At 37.9% G+C, this 19,730-nt stretch overlaps 1 protein-coding gene across 1 annotated transcript in view; it reads right to left on the reverse strand.

Moving 5' to 3' along the window:
• The window catches only part of TAOK1 (TAO kinase 1), a 109,838-nt gene that overhangs the window by 52,310 nt on the left and 37,798 nt on the right, over nt 1–19,730 (reverse strand). Inside the window, exons 2-3 of the mRNA XM_070390327.1 lie at nt 11,519–11,740; nt 3,141–3,212 (exon numbers count right to left, since the gene is read on the reverse strand). Coding sequence (XP_070246428.1) covers nt 3,141–3,212; nt 11,519–11,650 — 204 coding nt within the window. The 5' untranslated portion in view covers nt 11,651–11,740. The remainder of the gene's footprint in view (nt 1–3,140; nt 3,213–11,518; nt 11,741–19,730) is intronic.

Genomic DNA, 19,730 nt, shown 5'->3' on the forward strand with positions numbered 1-19,730 from the left:
TTAGTGATTTTTCTTCAAAAGTTCAACTTCCCTTTCTTAATTGTAGCTTTTTGGTGTATAATTTACATAGCACAAAGTTAATCTATTGTGTTTTTGGCTTATATTGTCTGCCAAACATTAAGGTTTAGTTTGCTTTTTAAATTCAAATGAAGATTTTAAACCCCTAAGTGCACACCTTCTAAAATAAAATGTTAGAGAATAATTCATTACTATATGGGAAAGTGGAAACAGTGTCAGACTTTATTTTTTGGGGTTCCAAAATCACTGCAGATGGTGATTGCAGCCATGAAATTAAAAGATGCTTACTCCTTGGAAGGAAAGTTATAACCAACCTAGATAGCATATTGAAAAGCACAGACATAACTCTGCCAACAAAGGTCCGTCCTAGTCAAGGCTATGGTTTTTCCAGTGGTCATGTATGGATGTGAGAGTTGGACTGTGAAGAAAGCTGAGCGCCGAAGAATTGATGCTTTTGAACTGTGGTGTTGGAGAAGACTCTTCAGAGTCCCTTGGACTGCAAGGAGATCCAACCAGTCCATCCTAAAGGAGATCAGTCCTGGGTGTTCAATGGAAGGACTGATGCTAAAGCTGAAACTCCAATACTTTGGCTACCTCATGCGAAGAGTTGACTCACTGGAAAAGACCCTGATGCTGGGAGGGACTGGGGGCAGGAAGAGAAGGGGACGACAGAGGATGAGATGGCTGGACGGCATCATTGACTCAATGGACATGAATTTGGGTGAACTCCAGGAGTTGGTGATGGACAGGGAGGCCTGGCGTGCTGCAATTTATGGGGTCACAAAGAGTCAGACACGACTGAGCGACTGAACTCAACTCAACTGATATGGGAAAGTTCAGAGGGGGGTGGGGGGGAAACAGTATAAAAACATTTTCCTACATATTTTACTAACAGCATTCCTCAATGACACATACCAAGAAATACACATAAACCTTCAGTTATAAGCTACTCCATGACAACCTTAGACACTTAGGCCATGTCCTAAACATAGTTACTCTTAAGAAGCAACCAGAGAACTCTAAGAATACAGGATACTAGGTCCATATCCAGAGACTCCAGAGGTTTGGCAGGTGTGGGATAGGAACTAGGAAGTCTATTTTTATCCTTGTTTTAGTTTTCAATCTTTATCGTTGACTCGGGCCATATTTTCAAAGCCAGGGAAACTAGCATAATAGAAAACTTTAGAAAATATTTTGTACTAGAATGTAAGACCACATAATTCCAATGTTATTTCATAAGCCCTCAACAAAATAAAGCAAAATATGTTCACAATTTTTATATAAAATGTGTAAGATATAAATTCTAAACTCAGAAAATGTTTCCACAGCTTTCAAATTTCAAAGATAGTTGACACTTTTAAAACAAAACAAAACCCAGTATTTTTTCAGTGTAAAATAATGTCAAGAAGGACATTAGTATTAGATGAGAATAGATGACTTCTAAATGAAACTTTTTATTCTAGGTGTGACTAATCAAACAGATTCCAATACAGTACAAGTGCACCTATGAAAGCTATTTCTAAAGTTGTGCTACAGAATGGAAAATAAGAGACAGTAACCGTATAAGAAATTGAGTTTTTTAGGTATCAAAATGATGGAACAGTAATATAATAGTGTTGTTGTACTCACTGTATGATCACCACGAAAACAAGATTTACCATAAAATAATGAAATTCCAAAAACGTAGAAAACCAAAATCTTTAAAAGTTAAAGACTGATCCAGCAATTCCAACTCTGATCAAACACCTAAAAGTCTGTACAGAAACTAAGGACTCAAAAAAAGTATTTGCATGTTTGCTGCTGCTGCTGCTGCTGCTAAGTCACTTCAGTCGTGTCCAACTCTGTGCGACCCCATAGACGGCAGCCCATCAGGCTCCCCCATCCCTGGGATTATCCAGGCAAGAACACGGGAGTGGGTTGCCATTTCCTTCTCCAATGCATGAAAGTGAAACATCAAAGTGAAGTCGCTCAGTCCTGTCCGACTCTTAGCGACCCCATGGACTGCAGCCTATCAGGCTCCTCCATCCATGGGCTTTTCCAGGCAAGAGTACTGGAGTGGGGTGCCACTGCCTTCTCCGAACCTATGTTTATAGTGGCATTATTCACAATAACAAGGCAGCAACAGAAACCTAAGCATTCACTGACAGATGAATGGATGGATAAACACACACACACACACACTCACAGGAATATCACTCAGCCTTAAAAAGGATGGAAATTTTGACACATACCACAACATGGATAAACTCTGAGAACATTATGTTAAGTAAAATAAGCCAGTCACAAAAGGACAAATGCATGATATCACTTACATGAGATACTTAGTCAAATTCATACAGACAGAAAGTAGAATAGTGATTTCCAGGGGCTGAGGGAAGGAGGGAATGGGGAGTTGCTGTTTAATGGGCAAAGAATTTTAGGTTTTTAAGATGAAAAAGAGCTCTGGAGATGAATGGTGCTGATGGATACAAAACAATATGAATGTCCTTAATGCCAGTGAACTGAATACTTGAAAATGATTACAATGGTAAATATGTTATATGTATTTTACCACAATTAAAAATAATTATGTTGAAAAATTAAAGATTTACAGATCCCAGTTTTTAAAAATAGACTATATTCCACAAAATAAATTCATGCAATTAAATATACTGAAAAGCACTAATCATAATATTAATGAACTAAAGTATACTCATCGTAGTATTAATAATTGTATTAAAAAATTTTTTCATACTAGTTTTTTATAATCAGCCCTTAATTTCCAAATCATTAAAAAAATTACATACATATAATTTACTATTAAATGCATCTTATCCTAGTTTACTCCTTTAGAAACTGATAATCGAATAATATATTATACCACAGTTTAAAAAAATTAGAAACTGGGGCCAAGTTGGGAAGCTTCTAAGATGCCAGTAATGTGCTGATAATGGGCTCTAGGGACAAGTTAAATGGGTACACTCAGTTTGTGGAAAAAAAAAAAAAAACAGACTGAGATATATGTTGTATTTGTATGTACTTTCAGGTACGTTATACTTTTAGAAAAAAGTTCAAAATACCCTCAATTAAAAATAGCATGTCTTTTTCTAGCATGTGAATAAGAATGTAAATATCTCACTTACCTCAGTGGACTGCTTTCCACTGTAAGACATTTTCTTAATAGCCACCACTTCATTGGTGCGTACATCTCGGGCCTTAAAAAAAAAAAGAAAGGATTATTGTAAAAATTAACAATCTGGGCAATAATTTCTTTGAGAATAAAAGCATTCATAAGCTACCTGTCAAAAAGGACATCAAAACTGACTTTGAAGAACATTAAAAAACACCACCAATAACCATATAGTGAAACTTATCAAATCATCCAGGAGCTGGTACTTTGGAAAGAAATATAAAGCAGGGTTTAACTTTCAGAGATCTATTAAAGGAAAAAACAGAAATTTGAACAGCACTATAACAAAGAGACAACATGAGACTAGTATATATACATATAAGCCTATGCTAATCAATTTTGAAATTGCAATGAAATGGACAGTTTTCTAGGAAGGAATAAATTACTACAACTGATCTTAAGAAGAAAATATGAGTAAAAGAAACAATGGTGGCAGACTGAAAAGAACATCAATGAACTATCTTTAAAGTACTCTTGAGTGGGGAATTCCTTGGCAGTCCAGTGGTTAGGACTCTGTACTTTCACTGTGGAAGGTGTGGGTTTGATCCCTGAAGTCCATGGAATTCTCCAGGCCAGAATACTGTAGTGGGTAGCCTTTCCCTTCTCCAGGGGATCTTCCCAGCCCAGGGATAGAACCCAGGTCTCCCACATTGCAGGCAGATTCTCTACCAGCTCATCTACAAAGGAAGCCCAAGAATCCTGGAGTGGCTAGTCTATCCCTTCTCCAGCATATCTTCCCAACCCTGGAATTGAACCAGGGTCTCCTGCATTGCAGATGGATTCTTTACCAACTGAGCTATCAGGGAAGCCCAAATAAAGACCAGAAAACTCTAGAAATTTTTTAAATATTATAGAGCATTAGAAGAATTTTTCATTTGGATAAAATACACTATAATTACAGAAATACAAAAGATTTTTACTAGAAAAAATTTCATAATTTACCACACTTTTGTAAAGGGGGAAATAAATATATAAGCACTTCATAAATGCTGAAAATGTAGAAAGGGCCCCACTCTAAATACATTCAAATGCAAAAAAGGCCACATTCTTAGAAAACACAAATTAGAAATGTAGATTCTTAACATGATGAAAATGAAAGTCACCCAGTACTGTCCAACTCTTTTCGACCCCATGGACTATACACAGTCCATGGAATTCTCTAAGCCAGAATACTGGAGTAGGTAGCCTTTCCCTTCTCCAGGGGATCTTCCCAACTCAGGGACCAAACCCAGGTCTCCCATATTGCAGGCAGATTTTTTACCAGCTGAGCCACAAAGGAAGCCCAAGAATACTGGAGTGGGTAGCCTATTCCTTCACCAGGGGATCTTCCCCACCTAGGAATTGAACCACGGTCTCTTGCATCACAGGCAGATTCTTTACCAACTAAGCTATCAGGGAAGCCCTTTCTTAACATGATAAATCACCTCTATTGTAAACAACTATTAATCAGGCTTAAGACAAGACTGCTAAAATGCTATCACAATTATTATTTAATAGTGCTGAAGTCAGTCTGAAAAAAAGTAACAAAATATAACAGGAAAGAACTAGAAGTTCCAGTTTCTATTTAACTAGAAAAGAAAAACCCAAACTCCTATGTGTTAAAAAATTATACTATACATTAAGAAGGTACATGAGAATAGCTGCGAAATAATTAAAGTGGATTCACTAAAAGCATCAGAACCATCTCAAAACATCTTTTGGAAGAACTCATCTTCAATTCAAATTTTAAGGAGTTTCCAAAGATAAAACTTCTAAATTATTTTACGGTGATGGCTGCTAAACTCATATTTACTGATAATGATTGAAATGCACACACAAAATCGGTGAACTTATGGTATATAATTTATACTTAAAAAAAGACAGCACATCTGTAAATTATTTCTCAAGAGTGGCCTGAAAAAAAAAGACTCTGTTAAGTGGGCCTTGGGAAACTTACTCACATTCCAATTTCAATTACCAGTGAATTGGTTAGGAAACTGGCACTACTTATTGTAATGGGTGAATCAGATCTATCCGCAGAAGCTCTGGCTTGAATATATAATAAATTTATTTTTTCAAAATATTCTCTGCTATCTAAGAACCCCTTTATTTTAATCAACATTTCTAAACAGCTATATTCCTTTCTTTTGTAACAGGTGAGATATACTTTACATACCATACAATTTTGGCATTTAGAATATTCACTACATGCAACCAACACTACAGTCAATTTTAGAACTTTCATCACCTCAAAAACAAAGTCCAAATTGTTCATTTAGAAATAGTTAAAATGGTAAATTTTGTGTGTATTATACAATAAAAATCTTCTCCATTAACAAAAAAAGATAGAAACTCCATACCCTTTAGCTAACACCCTCCTGTTCTTTTCTCTGCCCATGCAACGCCAAGCAACAACTAATCTACTTTTCTGTCTCTCTAGAGATTTTGCCCTTTCTGGACATTTCATATAAATGAAACCAGGTAATATGTGGTCTTTTGTGACTGACTCTTTTCAAGATTCATGACTAATGATACTGAGCATCTTTTCATGTGCTTCTTAGCTATTAACACATCTTTCTTGGAGAAATGTCAATTCAGACTTTTGCCCATTTTTAAATTAGATTGTTTTTTGATTGATTTAAGAGAGTTCTTTACATATTCTAGACACAAGTCCCTTATCAGATTATGGATATATGATTTACAATTTTTCTGCTCCTATTCTGTAGGCTGTCTTTTCACGACTTTGAAGCATAAAACTTTTTTATTTTTGATTATAGTCAATTTATTTTTTTCTTTTGTTGCTCATGATTCTGGTGCCACATTTAAGAATCCTTTGCCTAAACTAAGGACATGCAGATATACCCCTGTATTTTCTTCTAAGAACTTTACAGTTCTAACCGTGACATTCAGGTCTTTGATCCATTTTGAGCTAATTTTTCTATGCTACGAGGTATGTGTGAGGTGTGTGCATGTTTATGCTCAGTTGCTTCAGTTGTGCCCAACTCTTTGTGATCCCATGGACTGTAGCCCACCAGGCTCCTCTGTCCATGAGATTCCCCAAGCAAGAATACTGAAGTGCACTGCCATTTCCTTCTCCAGGGGATCTTCCTGACCCAGAGACTGAATCATCTCTGGGTCTCCTGCACTGGCAGGCAGGTTCTTTACCACTAGCGCCTCCGGGGAAGCCCAGGCTACTCTCCAGTTGCGGTGCACAGGCTTCTCATTGTGATGGCTTCTCCTGTGTTGTGGAGCACAGGCTCTAGGCACACGGGCTACAGCAGTTGCTGCATGTGGGCTGAGTAACTGCAGCTCACCGGCCTAGTTGCTTGGTGGAATGTGGGATCTTCCGGGACCAGGGATGAAACTGGTGTCCCCCTGCATTGCAAGGTGGACTCTTAACCACCAGACCACCAGGGAAGCCATAAACTGCTACACTTTTAACTGGCCAAAGCTTAATTTAAAAGTGGGTACACTAAACGCCATGTAGTATTCTGGACTGGATTCTAGGACAGAGAAGAGACAAACCAGGAAATGTAGAAAAACTCGGGACACCAGTTCGATCCCTGGTTGGGTAAGTAAGATCTCACACGCCATGGGGCAACTGAGCCCACATGCCACAACTAGAGAGAAGACCGCACTGTGCAACAGAAGATCCCACAGGCTACAACAAACACCTACTGCAGCCAAAAGTAAAAAAAATTATTTAAATAATAAAAATAAAACCCCACATAATAAAGAATACATAAAATAACACATTATAAAATAATTACATTCATTTTATTGATATAAATAATATACATTATTAATAAATACATGTTAAATTAAAACATGACTATTAATAAAATCCAAACATAGTAATGACAGAATTCAAATTAAATGACCAAGTTAAAACGAGACAGGACTTTTATTTATTCGTGTTTTAAAAAAGCAAAATATAAAAATATTAAATGTTCGTTAACATGTTTTCCTTCCCTTCAGGATCACATATCTTGCTTACTTATCATGTCTTACTAGTTCCTCTAATCTAGAACAATTTCACAACCCTTCTTTGTCTTTCATGATACTGGCATTTTTGAAGAATATACAATGGTATTTTTAGAGAATGTAACTAAACTTGTGCTTGTCTGACAGTTTTTCAAGATTAGATTCTGATTATACACCCCTGGCCAGAACACTAGAAGAATATTGTGCCCTTCCCAGGGTATCTTATCTGGAGGTATACAATGTGTCCATTCCTCACTGGTGTTACCAATTTTACTCACCTACTAAAGGCATTGTCTCTGGTTTTCCAAAGTGTATAGTTAAAGTTACCATTTCCTACCTTGTATCTAACAAGCAATCTGTGGAGAGATACTTTAAAACCATGTAAATATCTTGCTCATCAAAAATTTCCCTTAGATTTAGCAAACACTAAAGCCCCAAACAAAATGACAGTTCACTATGATGATAACAAAATGCTGATTCCCCCCCATAAACACCTATGCCATTCCCTTCACATGTATCAGTCAGGCATTCTATTTTAAGGAAAAGGTCTCCCTTTTCATCCATCCATCCTTCTCTATCATGGAAATTATGAATTCCCTTTTTATTAAATGGGTATAATTCACTACTATCTTTATACTGATGTTCAAATTCTTTCAGATTTGGCCCTCCAAGCTGGCTCCATTTTCTTTCTGACAGGCCCCATTTTCTTTTTCTTTTTTTTTAAAGCACTTTTTAGCTTTCTGATACAGGGTCTTATAAGGCTTATCTTTTATGTTCCCTGCCCCTGCAAGAAAATGATACATTTCTCCAGAAAGCCTAGATGGGAGGTGAGTTTGGGGGAAAATGGATGCATGTGTATATTTGGCTGAATCGCTCTGCTGTGCAGCTAAAACTATCACAATATTAATTGGCTATACTCCAATATAAAATGAAACGTTAAAAAAAATAACCTACATTTGGAAGAAGTCTCACAGAATATCTACTGAACACTGGCAGAAGACTTCATACAAAACAAACAAAAAAAGATCTCATACAACCAAAGTTGCAAGAATGATCACCATGTAACAGGGTAGGGTGAATTTAAAAAAAAAAGGAACTGGGACAGGACTTGTGCCCCTGAGGGTGAGCTATGAAAGAACAAAGTTCCCTCAGTCTGGGAATCCCCTTCACTTCTTGGGAGATGGGCTGGGACAGACAGTGAGCTTCACAGGCTCAGAGAGAGAGTCCAGCAACCAGCCTGCAGGAGACAGGGCAGGCAGAGACCAGCACAGATGGTCCTGGCCACCTCCCTTTACTCCACACCCCAAAATGCACATCTGGGCCGCAACAGAAATCACAAAGGTCTGTCTAGTCAAAGCTATGGTTTTTCCAGTAGTTATTTATGGATGTGAGAGTTGAACCATAAAGAAAGCTGAGCGCCAAAGAATTGATGTTTTTGGACTGTGGTGTTGGAGAAGACTCTTGAGAGTCCCTTCGACCGCAAGGAAATCAAACCAGTCAATCCTAAAGGAAATCAACCTTGAATATTCATTGGAAGGACTGATGCTGATGCTGAAGCACTTTGGCCACCTGATGCAAAGAGCTGACTCTTTCATAAAGACCCTGATACTGGCAAAGACTGAGGGCAGGAGGAGAAGGGGGTGACAGAGGAAGAGATGGTTGGATGACATCACTGACTCAATGGACATGAGTTTGAGCAAATTCCAGGAGATAGTGAAGGACAGGGAAGTCTGGCGTGCTGAAATCCACAGGGTCGCAAAGAGTCGGACACAAGTGAGGGACCAAACACAAGTTAACACACATGTAAAGGGACAGGCAGGGCCCTACCACAGCAGCCTCATTTTCTAGGAGCTCACAGTAGATGTGGCCCCACCTCTATGAGCTCAACACTGGTGGATTCACACTGCTACTGGCAGCTTTGCAAGCTCAGTGTCTGAGGGGCGTTACGGGGGATTACTGGTGCTTCCAAAGATGGGGAGGTCCAGTATTGGCAACTGAAGGATTTGAGGGCACAGGCACACAGAGGCAGAGCCTGGGTCTGGACTGATTCTGTAGCCCCCATGGCAGGTCCAGGTGCCTGATTGTGGTGGATCTCCCCAGTTGGTTTTGTGAGCACAGAACCTGAGGGATATCCAGGGTGACGGCCTGTATTCCTCAACTGAGGTGGGGCCAAGGGTAGTGCCAACTACAGTGTACTTTGTGAGTGCACACAGCAGGCTGTACCACAGAGCCCACTTCCTGGTGGACAGCTTCTGTGGAGGAATACACAGTGGCTGCACTCCCAGCAGAAGCACCCCATTCCTACCTACCTCATACCACAGCTCAGAAACCAATTTGGGGGCTTCCACTGCAATAACTGGGAAGCAGACCTTATCTCCAACAGGGCTGTGACAATTACAGAGCAAACAGGAGGCCCTGCTCAACATCCAGTGCACTATCAAGAGGATAAAAGTCACCATACACCGAAGAAAGACGTGGCAGGCATCTGTATTAAAAACAGTCCCTGGGCCAAAAATATCAGACTCACAAAGGCTACATAAGGATGCTCTCACATAATGAAAAGGAAAAAGAAATACTATGTGAGCATTAGCCAAGGAAACCTATCAATAATATCAAAAGTAGATTTTTAAAGCAAGAAATACTGTAAAAGGTAAAGAGTGAAATCTTAATGGTAATGGGACAATTCAACAAGATACAGTATGTCTAAATTTGTATATTTCTAGTAACAGATTAGAAATGTAAAAAATAAAACAAGATAGAGCTAAAAGGCAAAATAGATATCAGTGGAGATTTTGAAACACCTCTTTCAGTTACTGACACAACACACAGACAAAAACAAACTAGCAAAATCAAAAGACTCAAAAGATCTGAAGACTATAACCTACAAATATTAGCTATTTGACATACATAGATCATCACACCAACAAAATTTTCCAGTGTACACACTAGAAGAAAATAATCACAAAAGATACATTGACTGATCAAGTAACCCAGATACACAAGGAAATCCTGAAAACTCAATTAAAAAAGAATACCCAATTTTAAAAAACTGGATGTAATATTTGAACAGATACTTCCAAAGACATGTGAATGGCCATTAAGCCTATGAAAGAGAGCTCAACATCACCAATCATTAGGGAAATTACACATTAAAACCTAACTAAAATACCATTATACACCCATCAAATTAACTCCAAATGACCATCAACATCTAATGCTGGCAAGGATACATACACTGAATTCTCATACACTGCAAATGGGAGTGTAAACTTTCTACTTAGTGAAAAAAGTCTGGCAATTGGCCATAAAACTAAATATACACCTTCAACAAATCTTGGGTAATTACTTAGAAGAAATGAAAAATTGGGTCCACAAAAAGACTTTTGTGGACTTTTGTAAATAAAAAAATCTTTAAATTCAAAAATGTTATTAAAAACAAAGGACATCATGTATTAATAAAGGTTCAATACATCCAGAAGATATAATTGTAAACATTCACATACCTATGGACAGATCATTATGTATAGACAGTTCTACAATAACAGTTGGAAACTTCAACTGTTATTTAGTCACTAAGTCATGTCCAACTCTTTTGCTACCCCATGAACTGTAGCCCATCCAGGTTCCTCTGTCCATGGGATTTTTCAGGCAAGCATACTGGAGTGGGTTGCCATTTCCTTCTCTAAAAGATCTTCCCAACTCAGGGATCAAACCCACATCTCCTGCGTTGGCAGGCAGATTCTTTACCACTCAGCCACCTGGGAAGCCCTGAAGACTTCAATACTCGAAAGGAGAGGACAACCAAACAGAAAATAAGTAAGGAAATAGAGGACTTAATAAACCAACCAGATTTACAGAATGCACATTCTTCTCAAGTGCACATGGGATATTTTCCAGGATAGACCATGTTGTGCCAAAAACCAAGTCTCAACTGATTTTAAAAGATAGGTATCATCCAAAGTATCTTCTCTGACCTCAACGGGATTAAGTCAGAAATCAATAACAAAAAAAGGAAAAAAAGGAAAATTCACAAGACTGTAAAAATTAAACAGCATACTTTTAAACCAATGTACCAAAGAAGTCATAAGGCATGGTAGAAATACTGAGAGTTAAATGAATAAAAAAATACAACACATCAAAACTTATGGAACCAAGTGAATGAAGTGCTCAGGAGGATATACATTCATTCCCATTTTTTAATAAGCCAAGAAACTCAATAACTAAAACTACTGTCATATTATATACACACAGCAATACAAGTGACTATAAAATGAACTATGGCCTCTGTCTCTTTATATTATTATTTTTTATTTTTCCATGACTGAATTTTAAGTAGTCTGGTCACTGACTTCAGCCTTTAACACTTACAAAATAGACTGCTCCAAAGCTTCCATGGCCAATTTCTCTGAGATCTGTGAAGAGCTTCTCTGGATCTTCTTTGAAGAAGAGCTCTGCAATTTCAGGGTCCTTCAGGCTGCCCGCACGGTTGGTTGATGGCATCCTGCTGGGCAATCAGCTGTCTGATTCTAATTTTATACTGCTATCCCAATCCTTGGTTCATCTGTATGAATGAAGCCACGCTGGCATAAGCTATTGTAGAGAAATAAGAGAAGAAAAAAGTCAGGAAAAGCTGCTAAGAATAATTTGTATAAGATCATTTTCTGATAGCATATATAAAGTTACTTCAGGCCGAGAATTTCACTGAGAAAGAAGTGTGATCTGCTAGTTCTGCTGCTAAGTCATGTCCGACTTCAGTCGTGTCCGACTCTGTGTGACCCCATAGACGGCAGCCCACCAGGCTCCCCCGTCCCTGGGATTCTCCAGGAAAGAACACTGGAGTGGGTTGCCATTTCCTTCTCCAATGCATGAAAGTGAAAAGTGAAAGGGAAGTCACTCAGTCGTGTCCGACTCTTAGCGACCCCATGGACTGCAGCCTACCAGGCTCTTCCGTCCATGGGATTTGCCAAGCAAGAGTACCAGAGTGGGGTGGTGCCATTGCCTCCTCCAATCTGCTGGTGCAGGAGTTCCTAAATCTGGCTCATCATCACAATCACCTGTGGGGCTTAAAAAAATAAAGGATTCCGATATGCAGGTCAGGAAGCAACAGTTAGAACTGGACATGGAACAACAGACTGGTTCCAAATAGGAAGAGGAGTACATCAAGGCTGTATATTGTCACCCTGCTTATTTAACTTATACGCGTACATCATGAGAAACGCTGGACTGGAAGAAACACAGCTGGAATCAAGATTGCTAGGAGAAATATCAATAACCTCAGATATGCAGATGACACCACCCTTATGGCAGACAGTGAAGAGGAACTAAAAAGCCTCTTGATGAAAGTGAAAGAGGAGAGTGAAAAAGTTGGCTTAAAGCTCAACATTCAGAAAACGAAGATCATGGCATCCGGTCCCATTACTTCATGGGAAATAGATGGGGAGACAGTGCAAACAGTGTCAGACTTTATTTTTGGGGGGTCCAAAATCACTGCAGATGGTGACTGCAGCCATGAAATTAAAAGACGCTTACTCCTTGGAAGGAAAGTTATGACCAACCTAGACAGCATACTCAAAAGCAGAGACATTACTTTGCCAACAAAGGTCCGTCTAGTCAAGGCTATGGTTTTTCCAGTAGTCGTGTATGGACGTGAGAGTTGGACTATGAAGAAAGCTGAGTGCCGAAGAATGGATGCTTTTGAACTGTGGTGTTGGAGAAGACCCTTGAGAGTCCCTTGGACTGCAAGGAGATCCAACCAGTCCGTTCTAAAGGAGATCAGTCCTGGGTGTTCACTGGAAGGACTGATGCTAAAGCTGAAACTCCAGTACTTTGGCCACCTCATGCGAAGAGTTGACTCATTGGAAAAGACTCTGATGCTGAAGGGTTGAGGGCAGGAGGAGAAGAGGACGACAGAGAATGAGATGGCTGGATGGCATCACTGACTAGATGGACGTGAGTCTGAGTGAACCCCGGGAGTTGGTGATGGAGAAGGAGGCCTGGCGTGCTGCAACTCATGGGGTCGCAAAGAGTCGGACACGACTGAGCGACTGAACTGAACCACACATAGGGTAAGCATTACCAGACACACAATTTAAAAATTAAATAAATGTTTACATCTTAGAAGGTTTATCTAATCCTTACCTAATTCTCAGGTAGTGAGCCCACTGGCAGAAGACACAGGCTATTAAAAAAGTATGCATGCCAACTTAATGTGTACCCATAGGAAGTTTCTAACAACAGAAAGGTTAGATTCCCATCTATTAATGATTTTCAAATGTAAGAAAATACACAAAGAATTTAACTCAGTAAGTTGTCTTTCTTTTCCTTTCTTATGCCAGTGTTTAATCAACTCTTTATACAGACATTCCAAAGAAAAATGCAATGGGAGAAAGTAATGAATTTAACAGACAACTAACTGCTTTCTCTATAAACATGACTCACATTAAAATATAGCCTTTATCAAATCTGCTTCATTAGTAAGTAGATATTACAAACAGCAGAATTACCAGGGAATTTGTTGGTTATCAGTTCCTCTATATCAGACTACCTAATTTAAAAAATGGCTGTCATAATTGAGAAGCTTCAGAATCTAGGTTCTGGAATGACACTACCTGAATATGTCCTGGCAACACTAATTACAAGCTGTGAACTGAGCAGCCTTATTTTCCTAAACTGTAGAATGAAAACAATAGCCTACCTAATACAGTGGTTGGTGAAGGTTAAATGAATAAATATAAGCATAGATTAGTATTCAGGCATAGTAAGCACTACATTAAATGTTAGCCACTTAACTAAATAAATTCACCAATTAAAAAAAAATCTCCCAAAGCTATTTCACTTGCCTCCTAATTAATGTCATTAGATTCTAACTCTCCTCCACTTCATAAAGCTTTTAAGCAGGTATCTAAAAAGGTCCAGAAACAAACCCATGTATGTGTACCTAGGAATTTAGCATACAATTAAAGAAGAAACAAATTTTGTCGAGAGAACTAAGAACCCATTTGGAAAAAATTAGAGAAATTATATCCCTATCACATACCTTATATAAACACTACTGCTAAATGGCGTAACCAGGCCTCTCAAATCAATGAATGAAGAAAAGTATTTGAGAAAAATAAGTGTTGTTGAGAGACACCAATAGCTATTTGGAAAAAAAAATAAAACACCTGTTTCTCAAACTAAACATCAGAATTACATACGAGTTAGAAAAGCAAATATTAAACTTGGAAGGAGGGGCCATGGAAAGACTTCAAATAAAAGGGACAAATAATAAACTTGGGGAAAAAAATGTTTGAAACTTACACTTACAAAGGGTTAGTATTTCTAATATGTAAAAAGTTTCAACAAACAAGACAATAATCTGACAATCTTACATTCTTAATATACAGTTTGTTTTTTTTTTTTAATATACAGTTTCTAAAAACAGCATGCACGCACGCACACACAGACACACACAAAGAAAACACTATCCCAACAGCTCAGCAGAGACATGGGTAGTTCACAGAAGAAAGAAAAAAATACAAAGAAAAGAAACAGTCATTAAATATGTGAAAATATGTTCAACATCACTCAAAGTATAAGAAATACAAGTTAAAACTATCCTAAGATTTAATTTTATACCTATCAGAACAGCAAAAATCCACCACACACTGACATGTGGTGGAAGAGAAATATGCACTTTTATACAGTGGCAGTGGTATTGCAAAAACAGTACAAAACCTATGGAGAAAAACCTACAAAAATCAAATGTACCCTTAACATTTCACACAAAAATCCAACTCTAAGGAACCCATATCAAAAACACTTACATAAAATATAAGCAATGATAAGTGCACAAAGTGAGGAACTGGGGGAAGTCCCTGCTGGTACAGTGCTTAGGACTCCACGCTTCCACTGCTGGGGGCCTGGGCTGATCCACAGTGGGGGGACTAAGATCCCATAAGCATTGCGCACACTTCCCCCCACCCCCAAATTAAATAAAAAGATCAAAACAAAGTGAAGAACTGGAACTCATTACACTGCTGATGGCAATTTGAAAAGGTACAACCATTCTAGAAAACCATTTAACAGACGCTTATCAAATTAAATAAACATTTATTATGTGATGTAACAGTTCCTTAACTAGTTATCACTTATTCAAAAGTTATAAAAACAAAGGCACACACAAAGACTTGTACATAGCAGCTTTATTAATAATAGTCCCAAACTGCAAATAATACAAACATCTATCAACAAATATATATATATATATATATATGTAAAATAAAACTGTGATATATTCACACAATGAAATTCTTTTAAAAGTAATAAAAAGGAATAAACTACTGATCTATGCAGCAACCCAGAAGACTATCAAAAGCATTATGCTCCATAACTCCCTGGCAGTCCAGAAGTTAGGAATCCAAGCTTCCACCTCAGGGAGTGGGTTTGATCCCTGGTCAGGGAACTAAGATTCCACATGTGGTCAGGAGGTGGAGGAGGGGTGGAACAGCCAAAAAAGAAAAAAAAGGGCATTATTCTCAAGGAAAAAAAAAAAAGCCAGAAATCAAACAGTAAAAACTATATGATATCCCTGATAAATTTTCAAATAGGCAAAACTAGTATACAGTGAAAGATTCATGGTTGCTTGGATCAGCTTCGGGAAGAAAAGAGGAACTGACCACAGAAGGGCTCACAGGAACTGTCTAGGGTTCTAGAATGTTCTCTATTTTGATTTCAGTACAGAATCACTCCTGTCAAATTCAAACTATATTAAAATGGATGCATTTATGTATATAATACCTCAAAGTAATAACTTTAAAAAATAAAAAGGTTTAAAATCTAAAATATATAAGTATATACAACAAATTTATGAACAAGGTATAGAAGGATGTGTATTAAAATGGTAACATTTTCTTTGATAAAGTAAGGCTATGAACAGCATTACTTGTTAACCTAGACATCTATATTATCTGAATTTTTATACCAACCACTTCTAAAAATTAAAAAAATTTTTGAGAAAAATAGAATATATTTTTTCAACTAGAAGCACACACACTCCAACTAGAGAGAACATCTAAAAGGTTATTAGCACTTTAACTTACAAAAGACTAATTCATTAAAAAAAAATCTGTATATAAAAAATTGAGTTGAACACAAAAACTGAAATATCCAGAGCACACAAAACTAAGGGTTATTATTCCTTAAATATGGTGGCATCATCCAAATCACTGAAGAAATAACGAATCCACCAAAATATAAATGACCAAAGGATATATATAAACATTCCAAAAACAGGTAATGTAAATGACTGTGGAGAGGAGTCAAAACTTGAAAGTATAGCCATGAGTCTTCTCATTCCATTTTTCTCCTTTATCCCTTTATCTCCCAGTTTTGACCTAAGAATGTGATCTAAGTTACGAAACTATGTTTAGGGTGCTGACAAAAAACACTTAAAGAAATTCTCCCCGTGTCCAAAGGGCCAGGAAAAGGGAATCCTGTGATCTGGAGATTGGCAGGAGGGAATGTCTTCTTTTTGGTCTTTTTTCTCTCCTCAGCCATAGAATAGCACTGTCCCAGCAAGAGAAAAAAACCGCAATGAGAAAACCAATCTCTCTGGTCAGAAAAATTGGGAAAACAGGGCCTTTGTCATCCAGAAAGTATGAGAGGGAATTCCCATTATTTTTTTCCCCTCATCTCTCTCCTTTCCCCACTTCACTTAAGGGCAACCCCAGATATAGGGAGCTGTACAATGCAGAGGTCTAAAAGCTCTGACAGAAACATGTCTTTCTGGAACTGGGAATAAGGCCCTGGAAACTGAAGAGCATGGGGGAAATCATGGAGAGGAGAGAGCTGGAAAAGAGATCCCCTAATTCTCTGTACACAGAGAAGGCAATGGCACCCCACTCCAGTACTCTTGCTTGGAAAATCCCATGGACGGAGGAGCCTGGTAGGCTGCAATCCATGGGGTTGCTAAGAGTCGGACACCTGAGCGACTTCACTTTCACTTTTCACTTTCATGCATTGGAGAAGGAAATGACAACCCACTCCAGTGTTCTTGCCTGGATAATCCCAGGGACGGGGGAGCCTGTTAGGCTGCAATCCATGGGGTCACACAGAGTCGGACACGACTGAAGTGACTTAGCAATTCTCTATACAAACCAGTACAATTATGATTTATGTCTGTGTAAATAGACTCAAAGAGGTGCAGCAAAGACTATGCTAAAGAGGACCTAATCAATGATATACACCACTGCCCAAGTCTCAGATTATCACTGAGAGGTACACTGAAGGGCAAATCCAAAGAGCACAGCAAAGGTTTTGAAAACAGAATTGACGGTAGAACTAGTTTCCACAGAAAGTAAGACAGAACTTGCCATCTAACCGGTAGCTGTCTGAAATGAACAAATCAACACTCTCCAGAGGATATGACCAGGATCAGAAATGACAATATTCAAAATGTCCAGGAAAAAATCCAAAATTACTTTTCACGTAAAAGCAAATAAATAATATACATAACTGGAAAGTGTGACAAATTATCAAGTGAAAAGGGGGCCAACAGATGCCTATTTTAAGATGACTCATGTTGGAATTATCACATAAAGAAATTAAAGCAGCTATTATAATCAAATGAGATAATGGTTAACACTCTTGAAACAACTGAAAAAACAAAGTTCTTAGCAGAAAAACTATTTTTTAAAAAAAAGAACCACATGGAAAATTTGGAACTGAAAAATACAGTATCAGAAAATTTTTTAAAAATTCATTGCATGGTCTCAACCAGAGAACAGAGATGATAGAAGAAAGAGTAAACTTGAAAGGAGAGCAAATGAAATTATCTAAAATGAAATAAGAAAAGGAAAAAAATGATTGAAAGAAATGAATGGAGCCTTAATGACTCATAGGACAATATCAAACTAAGTTTTACATCACTGACATTCACATAAAGAAAGGAAAAATAAATTGGTAGAGAAAAAAATTGTTTTGGTAATGGCAGAAAACTTCCTAGATTTGACAAGAGATATAAATTTAGAGATTCAAGGAGCTCAGTAAATTCCAAACAGGAAAAATTCAAAGAAAATCAGGGCTGTCCACATCATAATCAAAATGCTAAAAAACAAAAGTAAACAAGAATTTGAATGACCACAGATTTTGCCAAGAAACACTGGAGGTCCCAGAAAGTAGAATAATATATTTAAAAGGTGACTCTGTTCCCAGTAGATCTAAAAGAAATACAAAATACTAAACAAAAGAAATTTGGAGTGGCTACATTATATCAGACAACAGATTTCTGAACTGGGTTAGCCACAAGGGATAAGGAGGGACTTACATAATATTGGTATGCCATTATCAAACCCTAAATTTGTATTCACCTGAATAACAAAAGAACTTCAAATAAAATGAAGCAAAACTGATACAACTGATAAAGAGAAATAGGACAAGCCTATAATTATACTGAGAGCCTCCAACACTCCTTTCAGAACTTTAAAAGTAATCTGAAAATATACAGAACACTATAGAACACCACTATCAATGAATGTGAGAGGGTGGCAGAGGATGAGATGGTTAGAGAGCATCACTGACTCAATGGTCATGAATCTGAGCAAACTCCAGGAGACAGTGAAGAACAGGGGAGCCTAGCATGCTGCAGTCTATAGGGTCCCAAAGAGTCAGACACAGCTGAACAACAACCCCAAAAACTTAGCTACTGATAGCCTACTGTTGAACAGAAGCCTTATTGATAATACAAAGTCAATTAAACACACTTTGTATGCTATATATATTATATACTGTATTCTTACAATAAAGTAAGTTAGAGAAAAAGAAATGTTAAGACAATCATGAGGAAGAGAGAATACACTGACAGTACCTACATGTATTTACTGAAAAAAGCCTGCATATAAGTGGACCCATGCAGATCAAATCCATGCTGTTTGAGACTCAACTGTAGTCTCTGCAAAGATTACACTTTACACTGTTAAGCTAGAGTTAACATAGAGTCATCAGTGTAAAACTGACAAAGGTACTTGATTTGAATCTTGTTCATCTTCAAAAGCTGTCATGAAAAACTAAGGGAAAAGAAAACAGCAGAGAGGAACTTTCACAGCAACCCTAACCATAAACTCCTTAATTTCTGCCGAACATAAATATTAAGTACATAAATACCCAAAGTACAGTACTAATACAGCTTGCTAAACTATCAGTTCAGTTTAGTCACTCAGTCGTGTCCGACTCTGCGACCCCATAAATTGCAGCACGCCAGGCCTCCCTGTCCATAACTCCCGGAGTTTACCCAAACTCGTGCATCGAGTCGGTGATGCCATCCATCCATCTCATCCTCTGTCATCCCCTTCGCCTCCTGCCCCCAATCCTTCCTAGCATCAGGGTCTTTTCCAATGAGTCAACTCTTCACACGAGGTGGCCAAAGTATTGGAGTTTCAGCTTCAGCATCAGTCCTTCCAGTGAACACCCAGGACTGATCTCCTTTAGGATGGACTGGTGATCAGGCTTAAAAGATATAAGCATGTGTAAAAAGTTCTATGAGACTGCAATAATCTTCCTTACAAAAGAAAAAACCAGACTATTAGATTATATTTTAAAGATA

The sequence above is a fragment of the Bos mutus genome, chromosome 19, assembly GCF_027580195.1.
Source record: "Bos mutus isolate GX-2022 chromosome 19, NWIPB_WYAK_1.1, whole genome shotgun sequence".
Classification (NCBI taxonomy): domain Eukaryota; kingdom Metazoa; phylum Chordata; class Mammalia; order Artiodactyla; family Bovidae; genus Bos; species Bos mutus.